General features: G+C 39.5%; 1 protein-coding gene across 2 annotated transcripts in view; it reads right to left on the bottom strand.

Moving 5' to 3' along the window:
- ClpP (Caseinolytic protease proteolytic subunit) overlaps positions 1 to 22723 on the bottom strand; it is a 92740-nt gene that overhangs the window by 18340 nt on the left and 51677 nt on the right. For both annotated transcript variants that reach the window (XM_090371740.1, XM_090371741.1), the window contains exon 5: positions 11414 to 11519. In XM_090371740.1, the coding sequence (XP_090227866.1) occupies positions 11414 to 11519 (106 nt within the window). The remainder of the gene's footprint in view (positions 1 to 11413; positions 11520 to 22723) is intronic.

Below are 22723 nucleotides of genomic sequence, written 5' to 3'. Positions count from 1 at the left end.
GAGATGCTCCTGATGAAGAGGAATCTTGCATAAAACTTGTTTACTGGCATCCACACTGCTGCAGTTGTGGAAACACAACTGAACAGCAAAGTATTCTTCAAAAAAGAATGGACAATGGAGGAAGCCTTGAAACTATACCATACAGTGATATTGAGTACATGTAAGGGGTTTCCCTGTGCAGGGGAGAGAATGGCTTTGTGGCCGAAATCCTGCAGTTTTGTGTATTCACGTGGAAGTGAGCCCTATTTCCCCCATAGCATGTTCTGTGCTTTGGGGAGATAAGGCTCACACAAAGCATGTTCTATGTCCACTAGTTGCCTATCTAGATTTTTGCAACAAATTCAAGAGCAAATATCAGTTGTTTTGGCATCCACCTATTTGCAACTGTTGGTCACAGTGGAGGTTTTCTATCTTAAAAAACCACACCTTCCATACTGTAGCATATAGGATACCAAGTACCATTAGCTGCCACATATGTATTAGTTTTGCCTTCTGATGTCAATAAACTACTGTTTACAGATCAATCCAAAACTGCAGCAGCAATATCCTCAACCTGTTCTTGGTCGAGGGGCTTACATTTCTCTTCCTTGCTTTTAGACTTCTCAAATCAATCAAACATTTTTCTGACATGTGGTGCCAGATTCCTTTGTTGATGCATGCAATGCCTGTAATCCCAAATCGCTGCTGCTGTTGCATTGCTTTCATTGCGATAGCAAAGCTTCACAACCATCATGCTTTGGTAAGGTGAGCCAATATGCTCCTAACAATATGGTATCCTCATCTGCAGCATGCATGTATTCCATTCCATATTTATGCATGAGTGCAGTATGAACAATTTTCACATTCAAACTGTTTGCATTTTGCAGCACAACTTTTCCCTGGTGTGAATCACTTTTTTGGAACTTTGTTTTGTCTCTTCCACATTCCCAAAAAAACATAACTGCTGTAAATTGTGCTACATACAGCTCTTGAGTTTGGTGAAACCCAAGTATTTGCTTTTGACCTCTCTAAAACTTTTGATCACATTTTGGCATAAAGGTCTTCTAAACAAGCGCTCATCTTATAGATGGCTGACTGCTCTTTCCAACTGGTATCCAGTTTTCTCTCTGTCCACACACTGTGAGCAATGGCAGGTGGCTCCCTGTCTTATAACTTTTCACATTTTTTTTTTTTTTTTTTTTATGAAAACCCCAAACATGAGAGGTATTAGAATCTCGAGTACTTAGTACTGCTTGGGTTGAAGGTTGAGAAGACGAAAGAAGATATTTGTTGATATTAGACTTGAACTTCTGTAGACTGTAATTCTCAGGAAACACGTATGAAGGAAGGTTGTTCCAGAAAAAGGCAGTTGAATGAATAAATGAGGAAGATGAAAAGTTAGTTCTGTGAGTTCGAAGTTGGACAGTAAATGGATGTTGGCTGGTGGCAGCATGTGTTCGGACTGTTTTGAAAGAGAGAGAGAGCGGGAATTATAGAAGCCAATTCAGAAGAACAGTGCCCATGGAAGTATCTGTAGAAAAGGCATGCAGCAGAAACAGTATGTATATGAGACAGAGAGTGGAGAGAGACTCTGTTAGAGAGAAGTCATTAATTAACCTAACAGCCCTCTTCTGAATGGAATCTACAAGCCTGAGAGAGGTTTTGGGGGCATCGCTCCAGATGTGGGAACAACATTCCATGGTAGGGCGGATTTGCGATTTGTACACAGTGAACATCTGTTTGGAAGAAATGTAATGCTGAGAGCGAAAAAGAAAACCAAGTTTTTTAGATGCTGCAGAGGAAGCAATATTTGTAATGTGCTTGTGCCAAGAGAGATTAGAAGTCAGGGTAATCCCCAAAAGAGATATATCAACTTGTCTAGAAATTGGAGTGTCACTAAAGATAAGCATAGGAGCAGAAGAATGCTTTTCGAGAGATATAAGGCAAGACTAAATTTAGCTTCAACTTAGTTGAAGCTAATAGAGCAGGGCAATTTCTCAAAATGGAAAGTGGAATGCAATGTGCTATCATCAGCAAAGCTATGGATAGGATTGCCAGTCAATGGAAGAAGGTTATTAATATACAAGAGGAAAAGAGTGGGGGAAAGAACTGAACCTTGGGGGACACCAGCATAGTGGAGAAGTCAGAAGACAGAGAGCCATCTACCATCACACTCAGTGAGCAATCAGAGAGAAAACTGGATAACCAATTACAAAAAAACAGTTGGCAAACCATAAGATGGAAGCTTAATATACACGTAAGTTAGTTATAAACCAGTTATACAAATATATTAACAAAAAATCAGTAGCTTTCGGGACGCGTGTCCCTTTGTCAACTGACAAATTAAATACAAAATTAATACAATACAAGTCCAGACTGTTACAACATCTACAAGGTAAGGTCTCGCCTATCGTATTTACGAACCTTATACATACCATCTGCCATCGGGCTAATCAGATCTCTGATACCTACCGTTTACGCCAACAGCGCAAATTCATAAACTTAAGCATAGAAGCTAACTCCTTAAAGGCGAGCACACGTTCAAATGACACAACTTCCTTCGTCTTGAATCTAAGCAGCAAACAACTATCCAACGAGCAGCTGAATGTTTTATCCAACGGCATGAAATTCACCATTATACCATCCAAACCTCCATTCACACAGCTCGCTATGGGTATAGAAGCCAGTATTACCAACCTTCCCGAAGAAACTGTCAACGAGATCCATTTCAGGACTGCCGCAATCCTCCGCAGCACTCGAAAAACTTACTCAAACCTTAACCATCGTCAGCGTGCCACCCTATCATCTATAAGAAAAGACAACTCCATCATCGTACTTCCTGCGGATAAAGGGCGCCGGACCGTTGTGTTGGACCGATCAACCTACCGAGAGAAAGCCCTGACCCTACTAGACCCAAACGTATATGAACCTCTATCTGATCCACCCATTAAGGTCTTGAAACGTCTAGAGACACATGTCAATAAACTCGTCCACACATGGTTTAAAGATAAGAAGATCTCGACCACAACTCAGCATCTTCTACGTGCTACTGGCTGCCAACTACCACAATTCTATAGATTACCAAAGATCCACAAACCGGGTATTCCCCTCAGACCTATAGTGTCGTGCTGCAGTGCCCCAACGTATGAACTGTCCAAACATATCGCGCGCCTCCTCTCACCTCTTATAGGTAATACATCGCACACCGTTAAAAATAGCAGTGAATTCATCCACCTCATTAAGGACCTTTCAATCCCTGACAACAGTCATGGCATCATTTGATGTGGTTTCTTTATTCACTTCAATTCCCGTCCAACAGGCCGTGCACTGCGCCAGAAGGCTCCTCGAGAACGACTTAGGCCTGCAATCCAGGACATCACTATCCACTGATGACATCTGTACCGCCCCTCAACCTATGCTTATCAAGCAGCATCTTCACTTTTGAGGATTCACTCTACCAGCAGGTACATGGCACTGCTATGGGTGCTCCTGTCAGTTCTGTAGTAGCTAACATCGCCATGGAAGATCTGGAGGAGCAGATACACCAGAACCCACCTACACCTATTACAACATGGTGTAGATACGTTGACGATATTTTTACCGTAATACCACGTGGTTCTGAAACTGCACTGCTGGAATACCTCAACTCCCTATCTAATTTCATCAAGTTTACCATAGAATCAGAGGTGAACGGTACGCTCCCGTTCCTGGACGTCCTGGTGCATCGCGTAGGCCCACATCTAGAGACCTCAGTATACCGCAAACCCATGTGGTGTGGTCAATTCACTAACTACAGGTCCGGCCACGCACCAAGCCATCTCAATAGCACTGCCCGCACCCTATTCTCCAGGGCTTGGAGCCATTCCAGCACCGACACAATTAGGCGTAACGAGATCTCCCATGTGAAGGCGGACCTAACCAAATGTGGTTATCCATCCCATGTACTAAGCAGATGCCTATTACAGGCAGAAGAACTCACATCCAACCCAAGACCACCGAACCAAGTCGGTACATCGTCCGCCTACATTCCCTATTATCCAGGCGTGTCAGGACGGATCTCGAAGGTCCTTAGAAGTTACAACATCAAATGTGTGCAATTACCCTGCAGGAACCTACGTTCACTTGTCTCCAGCATGAAGACCCCTGTCACACCTGTCTTACGCAGCAATGTGGTATATCGCATCACCTGTAGAGACTGTAACAGTTGCTACATAGGAGAAACATCAAGGCATCTCCAGGATCGCCTCACGGAACACGACAGAGCAATCCAGCTTGCCGAAACTGACCAGTCCGCAGTCGTGGAACATTTCTGGGCCACCAACCATGATCTTGACCCCAAACGCGACTTTGAAATAGTAGACCACTCACGGCACTCTCGCCACCGCCTATGGCTAGAGTCACTCAACACAGTAAACAATCCAAAGGCATTAAATCGCCAGAAAGGCATACGTAAAGCAGCACACATCCGCGCAACAACAATGACGCATGATTAATGTGACTCACTCAGCTCGTTGTATTGTATTAATTTTGTATTTAATTTGTCAGTTGACAAAGGGACACGCGTCCCGAAAGCTACTGATTTTTTGTTAATATATTTGTATAACTGGTTTATAACTAACTTACGTGTATATTAAACTACGGACCCCAGTACTCCAGGCCCATTCGTTACTAAGATGGAAGCTTGTTTAGAAGGCCTTTATGCCAAACATGATCGAAAGCCTTTGAGATATCTAGAGCACCTCCTTCTGTTTCACCGACTTTTGTCATTGAATTTGTCCATAAATGGGTAACATAAGCAAGAATATCATGGATCGACACTGATGGAATCCATACTGGTGACAGTTGATCAGATGGAAGGTTTATAGGTAGTTTAAGAATTGGCGGTTAATTGATTTCTCCATTACTTTAGAAAGAGTAGAATAATTGCAATGGGAAGATAATTGGATTTGTCACCCCTTTTTAGGAACTGGCTGGATATGAGCAAATTTTCAAGCAGAAAGAAAAACACCTTTGGAATAGGAAAGTGAAAAAAGGCGGCAAAGAATAGGAGTAAGTTCAGGAGCACAGGTTTTAAGAACAAGTGGAGAAATACTATTGGGACCTGGAGCTTTCTTAGCATCAAGATTCGTCAAAATCCTTCTGACATCCTTTTGGCGGAAGACCACAGGAGGTGTTTTGACATCCTTTTGGCGGAAGACCACAGGAGGCATTGAAGGGAGCGTGTTGTTGGGAATGGTGGGAGGTGTTTTACCAAGATCATTAACATGAGTTGGAAGAAAAATGGGATGCTAGCAGGTCAGCTTTATCCTCGGCTGAAGTGACAACAGAACCATCTAGTTTGGACAGAGGTGGGAGCAGAGATGGGCAAAAGTTGCGGCCAACAGCTTTGGCAAGAGACCAGAATGCTCAGCTACCATTAGTCCAAGAAGCAAGTTTTCTACTCTTAGCCTGTTCAAAATCTAGTTTGGACTGATTAATAACTGCTTTACAATTGTTGCAAGCTTTGGTGTAGACAGAAAATGGAACTGAAGAACTGAAAACAAGCCAATTACGATATGCAACATTCTTCTCCTGAATGGCCTTAGCACATTTATTGGAAAACCAAGGTTTGGATAAAGGACGAGATTTTAAAGTGGAGTGTGGGATAAAGGATTCCATTCCTACAAGAATAATTTCACTGACGAGATCTGAGCCAAATGTTGACATCAGAAGTTTTGCAGCAGTAGTCCAACAAAGGAACAGAAGAAAATAAATCTTGCAGGTCATCCCATTTTGCATTCTTGTAAGGCCAAACAACACGAGGCTGGGAATAGCCATGAGATAAAGGCTACACTGGAGAAGAGACAATCACCAAGTTATGACCTGAGGTGCCTAAAGGACCACTCACTTTGTCTTTGTTCTTAGTAGGGTTGTTTGTCAGAAAGAGATCAACAAGCATGTTGGCTGTATGGTTAGGTTTGTCCGGTATTCTTGTAGGTAAATGAACAATCTGTGCAAGTGGTGAAACCCATGTTTAGTCTCTAGAGCAAAATTTCCGGCATCCCCCTCCCCTCATACTTCTCCTTCAATCCATGCATGGTACTAAGTACTATAGGTTTTGATACCTTTCGTGTTTGGGGTTTTCATAAAAAAAAAAAAAAAAAAGGTCATTAGTAATTGCAAAAGCCTCAGCATCTTGACCAGCTGGGTCGGTGTGACTAGAAAATGGAAGCCAGCTGGAGTTGTGAACATTAAAATCACCAAGGAAAATTACCTCACTGTTTTTAGGAAAGTCTGAGAAAGTCAAGTTGCAAAGAGAGGAAGTTGAAGAGCTCCAAGTGATTAGTCGAGTTGGGAGAATGGTAGAGACAACCAATGAATTTCTCAGAATGAGGCAGAGAAATTTTAAGCCAGAGAAGATCGAAAAGAGGAGATACCAAATTTCCAAGTATCTGACAGGGAATATCGGAATAGACTTATGCAAAAGTACCACCTTTGAGGCGAAAGGTATCATACAGCGAATAATTTGGGCAGCTGAGATGAGCAGTAGTTGAATCAACCGATAACTGAGATTCTGTCAGAAAAAGTACATGAGGTTTGGCAGAATGCAAGTGGATATGGACATCGTTGAGATTAGAATTGAGACCACATATATTTGTGAAAAGAACTAGGAAGTGTTTGGGAGGTTTAGATCTTTTCGGAGATAAGCTTACTCTATTAGTTTGGCAATTCATGGTGTATTCAATAGTAAGAAAAAGTGGGGGGGCATGGTGTATGAAGTAATGAAATTTTTGGATATATGGTACACATGGTAAGAATATACCCAGATCCTTGACATAACGTGGCCTCGACAATGCCCTCCGCATACACACTACTCGGACTCCCTCCAGTCAGTATCTGGCAGAATAGAGGTAGCAAGATTATACACTAGCTGATCTGGAAGCCTCCTAAAGAGCTATCAATAGGTTCGGTCTGGTGTACTAACTAGCTGCCGGCCTACAAACACTGTTTTAGAACTGTACCCTCAAAATGTAAGGAAGATTGGATCTCGCTATAATGTGAATCATAACATCAAAAGTCATCAGTCATACTGCATGATGGAAGAGATGGGGAAGGGTTGACCGGAACTTATCTCTGGAGACTAAACATGGGTTCCACCACTTCAAGCCTCCAATAAGCAAAGTGGTGGTATTGCACCGGTTGATGAGAGTCATCTACCATCTAGTATTGACTGGTAACACAGAGGGGTGGCATTTCTCCATGTAGTGTGGACACCACACCTCGACTCTTGTTTATTGGTTTGTTTGTTAGTTTGTTATTTGGTTTTTAGGAGCATTAGCAACTAAGGCCATATTGCTCCGGGAATATGCGGTGGTCATTCCCTGACCTTTCCGCATCCTCCGTATTTGGTGGTGACGGGCTCGAACCCCGGTCTAATCAAGAAGCGTGTGCTACGCACTGCTGCTCCTTCCCACCTGGCTACGGAGGCGCCTCTTGTTTATTGGTTCACACCTGGGTGGTCACCCACAGTGTGCTTGTGCATGAGGGTTATACCCAGGATTACTAACAATCCCACCATCGTGAAGGTGCAAGCAGAGGATTTTGCTGTCACAGACCGTCCGGAGTTCGCCAAAATTGGGTCCATTTGACTTGAGTGTCACCCGAATATCAGTTCCATCAATATTTTAGACTCCTAGGTAGCAAGTACAGTTTGTCTGGCATATCTGAGAGAATGTCTGTGACAACCTCAAAGACTAATGCTGGCATTCCCAAGATTCAGGCTTTTGCTTTCTGCTTTCCTCTTGTACCTTTATCTGCTTACTGGATACCCATAGTTTTGCTGGTAATAGCACACTTCATTCCACTTTGGAATTTGTAAAACCTTGTCCTGTACGAACAACTTCATCTTCTTAACTTCAAGTCCTTAAATGCCAATCTCTGGGTAATTCTTCGGGGGGGGGGGGGGGGTAAAGAAAACTTAGTTAACTTTAATCCCTCTAAATCTCAGTCCTGTCTTATTTCTTGCAGGATAGAGTACTCTTTGATTACACTCAGATTCTCAGACAAGATCGCATATCTCTATCAGGAATATTCCAACTTCTAATCTCTCTTAACATAAGCTCATCAGAAATATTGCTTCCTCTGCATCCAAAAAACTCCTCAGTTTTTTGGATGCAGAGGAAGGGTTTTCTTTTTTGTTCTCAGTGTCAATTTCCTTCTGAACAGCTACTCACTCTGTAGAAATCTAAAATCTGCCATATCGTGGAATACTGTTCCCACATCTAGAATAGTGCCACAAAACCTCTCTCAAGTTTCTAGACTCCAACCAAAAGAGAGAAATCGATTAATTAATGATCTGTCTCTCCACTCTCTTTCTCATAGTTCAGTTTCTGCTACATGCCTTTTCTATATATCCTTTCATGGGCACTGTTCCACCAAATTGGCATCCATTATTCCCCACTCTCTTCCAAACCAGTATGAACACGTGCTGCAACCAGTCAGCATCCATTCACAGTTCCACTCCAAACTCACAGAACTAACTTTTGCTCATTTATCCCTTCTATTTCTGTTTTCTGGAACAACCTTGTTTTACACGTATTTCCTGAAAATTACAATCTTCAGAAATTCAATTCTAATGTCAATAAGTATCTTTTGTCCTCTCAACCTACAACCCATGCACAGTACTAAATACTAATACCTTTTGCACTTGGGGGGTTTCAGAAGTGTGGGGGGACTTTAATAAATGTGGCCACTCGATATTCTGAACCAGAATAATTCACACTTGACCATTCTCTCCTGCGGTGCAAATCAGGAGTGCTTTGCTGGCAATTACTAGATACTTGAGTTCCCGACGAGTCAGTCTGCAGTTTTATTTCTCCCTAATACATCAATTCATTTCTTCAGAGGATCTAGTTCATCCAACAGTTAGGAATCAACAGTTGAACAAGGATTTTCTGCAGGAGTGACCTGTAATGCATGTAATACACTATAAAAGCAATGAACTCACGAACTGTAGAGATATTACCTATAGCTAATTCCTGCCTGAGTCATGCGATCCTGTGCTGTAGTATTGTTGATGTGATCTTGTATTAACCATTATTAAGGCAAAAAATATTCTACACTACAATTTATAATATAGACTTACACACTTATTAAAATTTATCAAAGTGCACTTGGAAAACTAGTTTGTTTTTTTGTTATTTTGTGCCACAGGCTATAAAAGCAATGATTTCGTGACTCGTAGAGCACTTACTACCTGTACAGCTCCTGTTTCAGTCATGCAATTCTTGTTATTTTTACAATTTGGATGGCCAATAGTTTAGTTAAAGCACAGGCACATAGGAGCTAATTTAGCTAAAGAAGCTACTATATTCCAAGCTGATAAAGGGCTTGAAAGTTTTTGCCATTTTACTTTGGTCTTAATGATTTTATCTATCAATTTTATTGCTTTTATTCTTCTTTAGTTTTATTTATACAACCATTATTTATTTTATTCTTCTTCTTTTGGTGCCATCTCTGAGTTCAGAGGTCGGCAATCACTTTTTTGAACTCTTTTCTATCTTCAGCCCATCTGACAAGTTCTTTGAATCCCAGTCCCACCCATCTCTTGATGTTATCCATCCATGAGGTTTTTCATCAGCCAATCCTCTCTTCCCCTCCATCCTTCCTCCAGGACCACCTGCAACAACTCTTACTTCCTTCCTCTCATGATGTGTCCCAAGTATTTTACCTTTTGTCTTTTCACGATGTTCATCATTTGCCGATTATGTCCTATTATTTGTAACACTTGTTCATTTGTCATCCGCTTAGTCCAGGGGATCTTCAGCATTCTTCTATATACCCACATCTCAAAGGACTCCACTCTCTTCACCGCTTAAGCCCGAGTGTCCAAGTTTCAACTCCATATAGAAGTAGTGGCCACACATAGCACCTTACAAACTTCATGGGTGTTGCCAATGCAAGACTTTTTTTCCTAAAACCAGCGATCTATATTTCATGAATCCAGATCTTGCAATCTCAATTCTGATCTTAATCTCTTTATCAGGGTCTAAATTTTCATTCAGCTGGCAGCCGAGGTATTTGAATCTTTTTATTCTTTCAATGTTCTTGCCATTTAAAACAAGATTTGTTTTAAATGGCATTCAACTCCAGTCTTAATCACAATCATTAATTTTGTTTTCTGTGTGATGTGCAAACCCTGATCTTTGCATGCTTTATTTACTCGTTCTAATATTTCTTGCAGTTCTTTGTTGTTGCCTGCTATTAATGCTGTCGTCTGCATAACGAATGTTATTTATTATGTGGCCATTTACTTTTATACCTTTTTCCACAGCTCCCATAGCTACTCTGAAAATATATTCGGAGTATATGTTAAACAGTAGTGGTGAGAGTATAGAGCCTTGCCTAAACCATCTACTGATTCAGTCTCCTGGGTCTTAGTGTCCACCACTCTGACTACTGCCTTCTGTTTCCAACAGAGGTGCTTGATAATACATATGTCTTTACCATCAAGTCCAATTTGTTGTAGCATATTGATGAGGCTGTCATGTTGTACACGGTCAAAAGCTTTTTCAAAAACAATGAAACATATATATATATATATATACATATCTTGTCCTAAGTCTCTGCATCTCTGTAGTAACACTTGCATGCAGAAAAGTACGTCTCTAGTTCCAAGGCCGTTGCAGAAGCCAAATTGCGTGTCACCAACCATACATTCACATTTCATGAATATGCGATTTCAAATCACCTTTATTAACATTTTCAGCACATGACTCACAAAACTGATTAGCTAGAAGTCGCCACAAGACTTAGGATTACTTTTCTTAAGAAGTATCATGAAGGTTGATTTAAGCCAATCATCTGGAATATGCCCCGTTTGGAATACCTTATTGAATAGGTCAGTAAGCTTTCCTTTGTTATCATCATCAATAAGTTTGAGCATCTCAGTTGCAACATCTTCTGGACTATTTATATTATTAGTTTTCATTTTAATTACTGTGCTTAGTCTGATGTTAAAGAAATCTTCTGTCATGTTTTCCAATCTAAAAGCTATTTTTAATAACTTTAAATTTTGTTATTTACAATATATCATGTCAGCTACATAAAGAAGAAACACTACAAAGTAAATAAACTTACAATTTCTAAACAAACTAATGATCATATATTAAATAAAATTATAACTTTTACATGTTGCATTCTTTCATAATTTATAATTAAGAAAGAATAAAACATGCACTGGCCATGTGAAGTGTGGGGGAACACAAATGCAATGCAGAGAGCCAGCCCTGATGATCTGCAGTGAATTAAGGTATGAAGCAGGCAGAGTGGAAAAGTTAACATTTTATCAGATAATCATATATTTATAAGGTAATTCTTGCCTAGTTAGAGAAGGGGTCCAGAAGAGTAGCATATATAAATTGCACAAATACATATTTTTTAAAATTTTACTTACCGATTTTTTCAAGTGGCTGTATGGTGTGTTTGGCATAAAGTGAATTAATTTTCTTTTTTAAATACAGTATTTCTTCAGCATGAATTTGTATATCTGTTGCTTGTCCCTGCATTAAAAAAAAAAAAAAAAAAAAAAAATCTAACTAGGAGACCACTTTAGAATAAAAATTGCAACATAAAATACATATCTGCCAAGTTTTCATAAAATTGTGATTCATAAAACTTTTAATACAGATCCATCTTTCTGCCAGAATGTTTCTTCTAAATAAACTATTATTAGTAAAGTGGGTAAAATTATGTAAATTAATTATGAAATACTGAAATTATTTCATAATTAACATATTTATTATATTTACTTCACTTATATGTTCTAAAATTTGTTAATTACATTATCAGAAGTTAAGTGAAAATAAAAGAATGCTACACCGTATGAATGTTAGTTTTAATATGTTTATTGAAGTGACACCACATCAAACTATACTTAATACTGGCTGGTTACAGTTCAAGGTTTTGCTGAACCTTGTATTCAGTACACTAAATAAATATGGGCTAGCCTTCTTTACTACCTTCAAGAAATTTGCACTTATTGAATATGTCTCTTCATAGTAAAGATCCAATTTTCTGCATTTTACTATCAAAATGGATTATAATATAGTGGAGCTTAGATAATTCAAAATATTGGTTATTTTGAATTACTTTCCTGCCCCTTGACCTTCCTATTCCATATAATGTAAGAAATTTATCTTTAATTCGAAGTTTGGTGCTTTTGTTGTTGAGTAATTTGAAGTTGGTTGTGCAGTTTACATTATGAATTTGCTTCGCTATACTTCTCATTTGCCTAATTATGAATTTTTCTTTAGAATAAACACAAATGAGAAAATGAATTTGCATTTATTCATTAGAATAAACACAAGTCAGTTTGGGAGAATATTGTTACAATGATCATTAATGGCATCTATGCTTTAGTAATTGTCATAACAGGTAGCCCTCGATTTACGTCAGGGTTAGGTTCCTGGGTGGACAGGCGCAAATGGAATCGGCACAAATGGAACTCTTTATATAATGGAATCAATCAGAAATCACAGGATTAAGTTCCGGGCACCAAAAATTTTACCTACCAATTTGTGTTGATTATTTTATTTTATTAGCATTCTTCGTAGTTGTAGTAATAGTTGATGGAGACATATTCAAAGCCCTACACAAACATTAGGGCGGCTTTCATTAGATTCTATCCTCTGAATATTGCATTATGATTCAATTAACTACTTTTACCAGACATGACGTGTCTTTATTCTATTGAATTAAAAACTTTATAACACGATTGGAAAAAACTGCACACAGCTATCACTATTATTATTATTTAATTTATTAATAGCACAATTAATAAAAAAATGTTAGCGCAATAAATTTCCAGCATGTGTAAATAGCTTAAACAACAACCAACTGAATGCTTCACAGCATGGACCTTTACTACCCGCATCCACGAGTGGTTACTTGGAGGGCGGGAATCTTTCTTGCCTCTGATATGAATGCGCTTATTGCTGATTGGCTCAGAGTGTTCTAAATCATGTGAACAGTGCACGATACATAGCACAGTTATGATGCCGATAAATTTTGTCTGACGATTTTAAAAACTTTCAATTTATAAAAAAATTGCAAAAATAAATAAATAAAAATAAAAATGGCATTGTGGTTAGTGATTGGCGCAAATCAGACCAGTGCAAAACGAGGGCTAACTGTACTTTGGAGTTGAATATGCTACTGGTAAACATGACTAAATGTGATACATATACAAGCCTAACATTCGCCAAAAAAGTTGAAGTGATTAACGAGGTAGAAGTTTGACATCACTAAAGAACATGGAATTCTACTGAACATGCTGTCCACTTATCTGAAAACTAAAGAGAAGATAATGAAATCATGGAATTTACAGAATGGACAAAGGAAATGACTCAGAGGGGCCAATCTTCCTGAAGTTGATGAGTGTGTCTTAAAGTGGTTTAAGCAGGTAAAGGAATATTACAAAAATATTCCTTTGAGTGAGCCAATGATAACGGCAAAAGCAGAAGATTTTGCTAAAAAGCTGGAGAGGAGTAATTTTAAAGCAAGTTAAAGTTGGCTGGCAGGATTTAAAGAAAGGAACAACATTACATTTTGACAAGCTTGCTTGTGGGCTTGATCAATTTTTAAACTCATTTCAGTATAAATTATGTTAAAAATTGTAAAGGTAAAAAGTACAGAGAGATAATTGTAGAGGCTATTAAGAATTTTATACTGATAAAATGTTAGATAAACTGATGAGCTTAATGGCAGAGAAGAAAAACACAGGGTATGATAATAAATTATCAGGGGGTTGGTTCTTTTAGGTTGTTTTATGGCACATCAGCTACTAAGGCCATAATACGCCAAACTCTAAATTTAAAAGCATAAACAGAACACCTTAAAATTCTAAAACTCATGATACAATTAATTTTCTGTAAAAAGCTGAAATTGCCTAAATCGCTTGAAGGCCAGAAGTGTGAACAATGCATACCTGGTTGTCTCTAGCAATCCACTTGTTATATCGAAAAGTTTTTTGGTTCTATGGAAACTATTTAAAATGTAATTACCAAGGGGAATTTAAAAAAATTTGCTATAAAGAAGTTTTTTAAACATATATGTATATATGTCTATGGCAGCACCTGCATCTATGTCCATCTCTACCTGTCTAATCTGTATTAGATGTATGTGTAATATGTTGATGATCCTGATCAGGTAGCTAACAAACTAAATGAATATTTTGCATCGACATTCACACATGAGGAGTTATTCAGCGAGGGGAATGCCAGAGGTGTATTCAACTCTAGCAATAAGCTACAGAATCTTGAAATAACTGAGAGTAAAGTGGAGGAGAAACTGTTGAAGATAAATACAAGAAAGGCACCCGGGGTGGATGGGATCTATCCAGTTATATTAAAGGAGGCAGCAAAGGAAGTAAGCAAACCCTTAGCCATAATTATGAGAGCTTCCTTGGACTCAGGAGAGGTACCCATAGACTGGAAATGTGCAAATGTGACTCCAATTCACAAAGGAGGATCAAAGGCTGACACAAGTGATTATAGACCTGTGAGCTTAACTTCTGTTCCAGGAAAATTAATGGAGTCGCTCATTAAAGAAGCATTTCAAGATAGTCTATACAAGACTGCAGTTATACTTCAGACACAGCATGGATTTGTTAAGGGGAAGTCTTGTCTGACAAATTTCATTGGATACTGTGATGTGGTCACAAAGGAACTGGATGCAAAAAATAATTTTGATATCATATACTTCGATTTTGGGAAAATGGAAGACTACTGTACAAATTAGAGCAGTATGACATTAAGGGAAAGTTGTTGCTATGGATAAGAGGACGGTTGAATGGGAGTAGACAGAGTGGTTATCAATGGACACTGCTCTTTGCAGACTAATGTTATCAGTGGAGTCTCCCAGGGTTCGGTGTTGGACCCCTTGTTGCTTTACATATTTATCAATGATATTGATGAAGGTATATCAGGATTAACATCCAAGTTTGCAGACAATACGAAGGTTGGCAGGGTTGTTAATGACAGTACACTACTGCAACAGGATCTAGAAAAGTTAAGCCTTTGGGCTCAAAGGTGGAAACTCAAATTTAACATTAACAAATGTAAAGTACTGCATATGGGTAGCAGTAACCGCAGAGAAACATATCGACTGTGTGGTACTACACTAAGGGTGGTAAAGAATGAAAAAGACCTGCTGGGTAATTGTGCAGCTAGATATGAAGTTTTCTGAGCAGTGCAGACACGTTGCAAGACTACCTCATAATGTCTTGTCAATGACACAGGAATTTTGCCAGCAGGGATAAGGAGGTGATTGCCCCCTTGTATAAGGCAATGGTTAGGCCACACCTTGAGTACTGCATACAGGTCTAGAGGCCACATTTTAGGAAGGATGTAGAGCTGCTGGAACGAGTACAGAGAAGGGCAACGAGATTGATGAATGGAACAAAGGATTGCAGTTACCAAGAAAGGTTTAAGTTCTGCAAATTGCAGCATCTGGAGACTAGATGCTGCAATCTAGTCTCCAGATGTCAGTCAGATCATCAGATCACCTGTGAGGTGATCTGATTGAGGTGTATAAGGCCCTGAATGGTTTGAGAAAGCTCATTGCTGATGGGATTCTTCTTCTTACTCAAAATTCAAATTGAGGAAAGACAGTTGTAGAATAGATGTGAGGAAATTTGCCCTTAGCCAGTGGGTGGTTCATAGTTGCAACATATTTTCATCTGTCGTAGCAGCGGTCAACAACTTAAATAAGTTCAAGACAGAACTAGACTTTGTTTGTTTGTTTTTTGGAGCATTAGCAACTAAGGCCATATTGCTCGGGGATATGCGGTGGTCATTCCCGACCCTTCCACATCCTCTGTATTTGGTGGTGACGGGCTCGAACCCCGGTCTAATCAAGAAGCGTGTGCTACGCACCGCTGCTCCTTCCCACCTGGCTACAGAGGCGCCACAGAACTAGACAAGCATTTGGAGTGAATGGATGGGTGAAATGGGAAGGTTTTTTTTTTTTTTTTTTTTTTTGCTAATGCTGTAAAAGCTCGCTTTCTTGCATAATTTGCCACTACTAATACTAATAACAATGGAAGTCACTTAAAGCACTAACTAAAATTACAATATAGTAATAAAAGTGACAAATGATGCAAGAAAATAAGGCATCAGCCAAAAAAAACTACACATTTCATCTATCCATATCTTCCAAGAATTTGTCTAGTTCTTGAATTTATTCAAACCATCCACTTCCACATCAACAGAATAGATGTTGATGTGAAAGTGGATGTTGTAGGTGGTAGATGACTTTCATCAACTGGTGAAATACCACCACTTTGCTTATTGGAGGCTTGAAGTGGTGAAACCCATGTTTAGTCTCTAGAGCAAAGTTTCCGGCACTCCCCTCCCCCCATACTTCTCCTTCAACACATGCACAGTACTAAGTACTATAGGTTTTGATACCTTTCGTGTTTGGGGTTTTCATATAAAAAAAAAAAAAAAAAAAAAAATGTTAAAGTGAATCAACCAGCTGGTGGTTGAAGAGGAAACTTCCACATATCTAACCTGCAACCATCCTTATTGAACTTGAATTGCCCCCCCCCCCCCACATGTGTGTAGTCTCAGCAAAAGGAAAAATTCTATTAACATTCAGCTTTCTCAATCCATTGAAGATCTTAAACATCTCAATCAGATCACTCCGCAGGCACCTAGTGGAACAAAAGGTGTACATCGTTTTGTTCTCTTCACGAGGTTACCCTTCTCTGCACCCATTCCAGATATACATCTTTCCTAAAGTGAAGATTCCAGATCTGTATGCAGTACTCAAGATGTAGCCTAACCATGGCCTAGTACAAAGGGATAATCATCTCCTCTGCCCTGCTACAAATTTTTGCTATATCATTGACAAAACCCTCATGAGCTGTACTGGCAGCAAGTCAGAGGCATGCCCACCCCCAGTCCTTTTCATTTTCCACTACCCTGAGTATAGTACCAAACAGTTGAGAAGTTACTCTGGGATTAATGCATCATCTTTTTTTTCCATCATTAACACTGACAAATACTTTGCATTTGTCAATGTTAAACTTCAATTGCGATTTCTCAGCCCATCAATTCAATTTTTTTAGTTCTTATTGCAATAGCTCACCTTGTTCACTGTTATTAACCACCTGCCTACCTTTGTATCATCTGGAGACTTACACCGACCAGGCTAGCCAGGTGGATAAAGTGCCTGCCTGGCAACCCAAAGGTCGCAGGTTCGAATCTCGCCTCAGGCTTGGATCAGAGTAAAATGCAAAAACTTTGGGAGGTGCATTATGGCCACAGCAGCCGATGCGGCAACAACAAAAAAAAAAAAAAAAAAAAAGACATTAGGTCTGATATACCTTTGTTATCATCATTAATAAATATTGAAAACAACAATGGGTTCCCCTGTGGGATTTCATCAATATTAGTCCATGAAGAGCAGTGCCCATTGATTACCACTCTATCTTCTTCCACTTCCATCACACAGTATAACTGATGTCTTTTGATATTATGATGAACATCGAGGCAAGATCTAATCTTCCTTACATTTTGAGGGTACAGCTCTAAAATGGTGTTTGCAAGCTGGCCATTATATAGTCCACTGGACTGAACCTACTGATAACTCTCTAGGAGGCTTCAGATAGTGTATAATCTTGCTGCCTCTACTTTGCCAAGATACTGACTGAAGGGAGTCCGAATAGTGTGTGTGTGTGTGGGTGGCATTGTCAAGGCCATGTTATGTCAAGTGGCTAGGTATATTCTTGCCATGTGTACACCATATCCAAAAATTTCATTATTTCATATAACACACCCTCCCACCTTTTATTACTACTGAACACATCATGAATAGTCAAACTAAGAAAACAAACTTATATGTAAAAAGATCTAAACCTCTCAAACACTTCCTCGTTCATTTCACAAATACGTGCGGTCTCAGTTCCAATCTCAATGATGTCCATTTTCACAAACGCCACATACTTTTTTTGACAGAAACTCAATTATTGGTTGCTTCAACCACTACTCTATCTCAGCTGTCCTAATTATTCGCTGTACGATTCCTTTGGCTTCAAAGGTGGTATTTGTGCATGTGTCTGCTGTAATATTCCCTGTCAGAGATCTAGTAATTTGGTATCTCCTCTTTTTAATCTTCTCTGTCAAATTCAATAGTTTCTTCTATCATTCTCCCAACCCCACTAATTACTTGGAACTCTTGAATTTCCTCCAGTCAAAGAGTTCCAAGAGAAAGTACTTTGAATTTTTCCGGTCCAACTTTCCTAACGTTCAGTTAATCTTCCTTGGTGATTTGAATGTTCACAACTCCAGCTGGCATCTGCCTTCTAGTCACGTGGACCCAGGTGGTCGTGAAGCCGAGGCTTTTACAGTTACTAATGACCTTGCACGGATTATTCATTTACCTACCAGAATACCAGACAATGCTAGCCATACAGCCAATAACACTTGATCTTTTTCACAGAAACAACCGTTTTAAGTACACAGTTGAGGTCCTCTAGGTACCTCAGATCACAACTTCGTGATGTTCTCTTCATTCTCTCATGGCCAATCTCAAACACTTGATGTTTGGCATTACAAGAATGCAAAATGACCAAGGAAAAGGATTCCTTGGTCGGATTACTGTTTCAAATCTTCTGATGTGAACTCAGAAGATTTGATCATCTGAACTCAGAAGAGCTCAGATCGTGTCAGTGAATTATTCTTGTATGGATAGAATTCTTTATTCCACATTCCAACTTAAAATCATGTCCTTTATCTCAACCTTGGATTTCCAATAAATGTGCTAAGGCTGTTCAAAATAAGAATGTTGAATATTGCAACTGGATTGTATCCAAATCTCCAAGTTCATTTTCAGCTTACATCAGAGCTCTCAACAATTGTAAAGCAGTCATTAATCAGTCCAAACTATATTTCGAACAAGTTAAGAGTAGAAAACTTGCTTCTTGTCCAAATGGTGGTCAACCATTCTGGTCTACTGCCAAAGCTACTGTTCACAACTTTTGCCCATCTCTTTTTACACCTCTGTCAAAACCGGATGGTTCTATTGCCACTTCAGCGAAAGATAAAGCTGACCTAATATCATCCTACTTTTCTTCTAACTCATGTATTGAAGAAAATGAGTATTGTACACTCCATTTTGACAGAGGACTAAAGGTCTTCAATGAAAAGGATATCAGAAGAATTTTGAACTGTCTTGATGTCAAGAAAATGCCAGGTCCTGATGGAATTTCTCCACTTGTTCTCAAAACCTGTGCTCCTCAGCTTACTCCTGTTATGTTTTGCCTTTTTTTCACTTTCTTATTCCACAGGTGATTTCCTTTCTGCTTGGAAATTTGCTCACATTCAGCCAGTTCCTAAAAACGATGACAAATCCCTCCAAATCCAATTACTGTCCCAATGCACTTCTATTTTTTCTAAAGTAATGGAGAAATCTGTTAACCACCAACTCTTAAACTACCTAGAAACCTTCCATCTGATCAATGATTGCAGTATGGATTCCATCAGTGTCAAACCAGTGGTGATATACCAGCACATGTTAACAATCTAGGGACAAATTCATTGTAAAAGTTTGATGAAACTCCAGCAGTTGCTCTTGATATTTCAAAGGCCTTTGATCGTCTTTGGCAGAAAGGTCTTCTAAATAAGTTTTTGTCTCATGGTTTTTCCAACTGTTTTTTGTAATTGAATATCCAGTTTTCTCTCTGAATGCTCACTATGGGTAATGGTAGATGGCTCTCTGTCTTCTAACTTCTGCAGCTATTCGATTTCAATTCCCCAAGGCTCAGTTCTTTTGCCCACTCTTTTCCTCTGATATTAATGACCTTCATCCATTGACCAGAAATCCTATTCATTGTTTTGCTGATGATAGCATAGTGGATTAAACCTTCCAGTTTGTGAAACTTTGTGTTGCACAAATAGCTTCAACTTCTCAAATATACACTACAAGTTTATTCAATTCTGCAGGAACTGGTAGGATATTTGCCCCACTGGAGAATTACTTAGAAATAATTCTCCAGTGGGATAAATATAACTTAGTTGATTTCAATCCTTCTAAAACTCAGTCCTGTCTTATATCTCGTACAAAGGATTCTTCTGCTCCTATGTTTATCTTCAATGACACTCAGATTTCTAAACAAGATCACATCTCTTTCAGGCATTACCTTGACTTCTAATCTCTCTTGACATAAGCACATTACAAATATTGCTTCCTATGCATCTAGAAACTGGGTTTTCTCTTTCACTCTCAGCATTACTTTTTTTCCAAACAGTTGTTTTCTCTCTCTGTATAAATCGCAAATCTGCTCAACCATGGAATGTGGTTCCTACATCTGTGGCAGTGCCCCCAAACTTCTATCAGGGTTATACACCAATGAGCCAAAACATTATGATCAGAAAGTCATTATGCAAATTGAGGCTACTGCAGGTGAACTATGGGATGTGTGTGGGTCGGGACATTGTATAAAAAACACCTGATACTGAGCTCCATTCATCAGTGTTACTCTTGCTCTTCAGATGGAAAAACAGCGGACTTAAGAGAGTTTAACAAAGGCCAAATTGTAACGGCCAGATGACTGGGTCAGAGCATATCCGAAATGGCACAGCTGGTGGGATGCTCACTGTCAGCTGTGGTTAGTACCTACCGAAAGTGGTCCAAGGAGGGAAACCCACGAACCGCCAGCAAGGTGTTGGATGACCACAGCTCATCGATGCTTGAGGTGATTGAAGGCTCTCCCAGATGGTATTTAGCAACAGAAGGGAGACTGTGGCACAACTCGCCGGTAACTGGAATGCTGGTGATGGGAGTAATGCATTACAACACACAGAGTACATTGAACCCTGCTGAAAATGGGGCTGTGTAGCCGCAGGCCGCTCTGAGTGCCCATGCTAACCATGGTTCACTGGCGACAGCACCTATGATAGGCACACAAGCATTGAATCTGGACCTTGAGTGATTGGAACAAGGTAGTCTTGTCCGACGAATCACGTTTCCTGTTGCATCATGTGGATGGCTTGGTACGTGTGCATCATTTACCTAGAGAAGTGACAGTGCCTAGATGCACTGCGAGATGAAAACAAGCAGGTGGCAGGGATGTCATGCTTTGGGCAATGTTCTGCTGGGATACACTGGATTCAGTCATCCATGTGCCAGGCACTCTAATGTCTACCACCTGCCTAAACATCATTGCTGACCAGGTATGCCCTTTCATGGCAACAGTCTTCCCCTCTGGCAGTGCCACCTTTCAGCAGGATAATGCGACATGCCACACCACCTGGATTGTTCGAGACTGGTTCACAGAACATCAGGAAGACTTCCAGGTGTTGCTCTCGCCTCCAAATTCCCCAGACATCAATCCCATTGAGCATCTGTGGTTTGTGTTGGAACAGCAACTCCGACCTGCGACGTCTCAACCACGAACCTTACAGGAGTTAAAGGATCTGCTGGTTATGTGTTGGTACCAGATACCACAAGACACATTTAGAAATCTTGTAGCATCCATGCCTCACCAGGTACGAGCTTTTTTGGCTGCATGTGGAGGACAACATCATATTAGGTAGGTGGTAATAATGTTTTGGCTCATCGGTGTAGCTTCTATATAAAAGCAGGCAGTTAGGTTAATTAATAAACCATCTCTAACAAAGTTTCTCTCTCTCTCTCTCTGATAGACATTCTATTTCTGCTGCATGCCTTTTCTAAAGATACTTCAATGGGCACTGTTCTGAACTGACTTTATAATTCCTGCTCTCTCTCTCTCTCTTTTCCACACAAGTCATTTCAGCCATGTCAGCATCATACTATCCAGCTTGAAACTCACAGTACCAACTTTTCTTCTTCCTCATTTATTCCTTCATCTTCCATTTTCTGGAAGAACATCACTTCAAATATATTTCCTAATAATTTTACAATCTACAGAAATTCAAGTCTAATACCAACAAGTATCTTCTTTCGTCTTCTCAACTTTCAACCCATGCGCAGCACTAAGTATTATATGTTCTAATAGCTTTGTCACCGTTGTACAGAGTGTACTGATCTAAAGTTAAAATTTGTGCATTGCTAGAAGAATTTGAGTCACTGAGAAAACAGGTGCTTGCCCTAAAGAATAATGTAAATGGGAGCTCTGTCAGGGACTCAAGGCTCTAGTAACCTACCAAGTGATGCACTTCTGATTTGGGCCCCAGAGCAGAATAATCAAGTGCAAACTGCTCTGATTCAGAAGGACTTAGTTCTATTAGGAGACTCCATTGTCAGGGAAATGGAAAATATATTTTGTAATAAGGATAAGTGGACTAGAACCAGGGTATGTTTGTCGGGAGCAACAATTAATGTCACCAACAGATTTTCAGATTAATGATATTAAGCACACACGAACTGACAATTTGTTAGACAAATATAGGATCATGCTGAAGAAATGCTGTGAGTTAGGTCGGAATGTCTATATGTCTGCAATTCTGCCCAGGCACGACAAGAGGAATTATATGCTGAAAGCCTTGTGGATTAATTCAACACACTGGTACCAATACTGATCCCCAAGGATCAGTATTGGTACCACTGTTGTTTTTGATTTTCTTAAATGACACTGATGAAGGGATATAGGGTGTGATGTCTAAATTTGCAGATGATATAAAGATTGGTAGAGTAGTTAATGATCACTACCAAGTAGAGTTTCTTCAGAGTGACCTAGATAGACTTCAGGGATGGTCAGAAAAGTGGCAGCTATGCTTTA

This window comes from Mastigoproctus giganteus, chromosome 4 (genome assembly GCF_048544385.1).
Source record: "Mastigoproctus giganteus isolate SK-2022 chromosome 4, ASM4854438v1, whole genome shotgun sequence".
Taxonomy (NCBI): Eukaryota; Metazoa; Arthropoda; class Arachnida; order Uropygi; family Thelyphonidae; genus Mastigoproctus; species Mastigoproctus giganteus.
The sequence above is the reverse complement of the archived record's forward strand: the minus strand, read 5'-3'. Positions and strand labels throughout refer to the sequence as shown.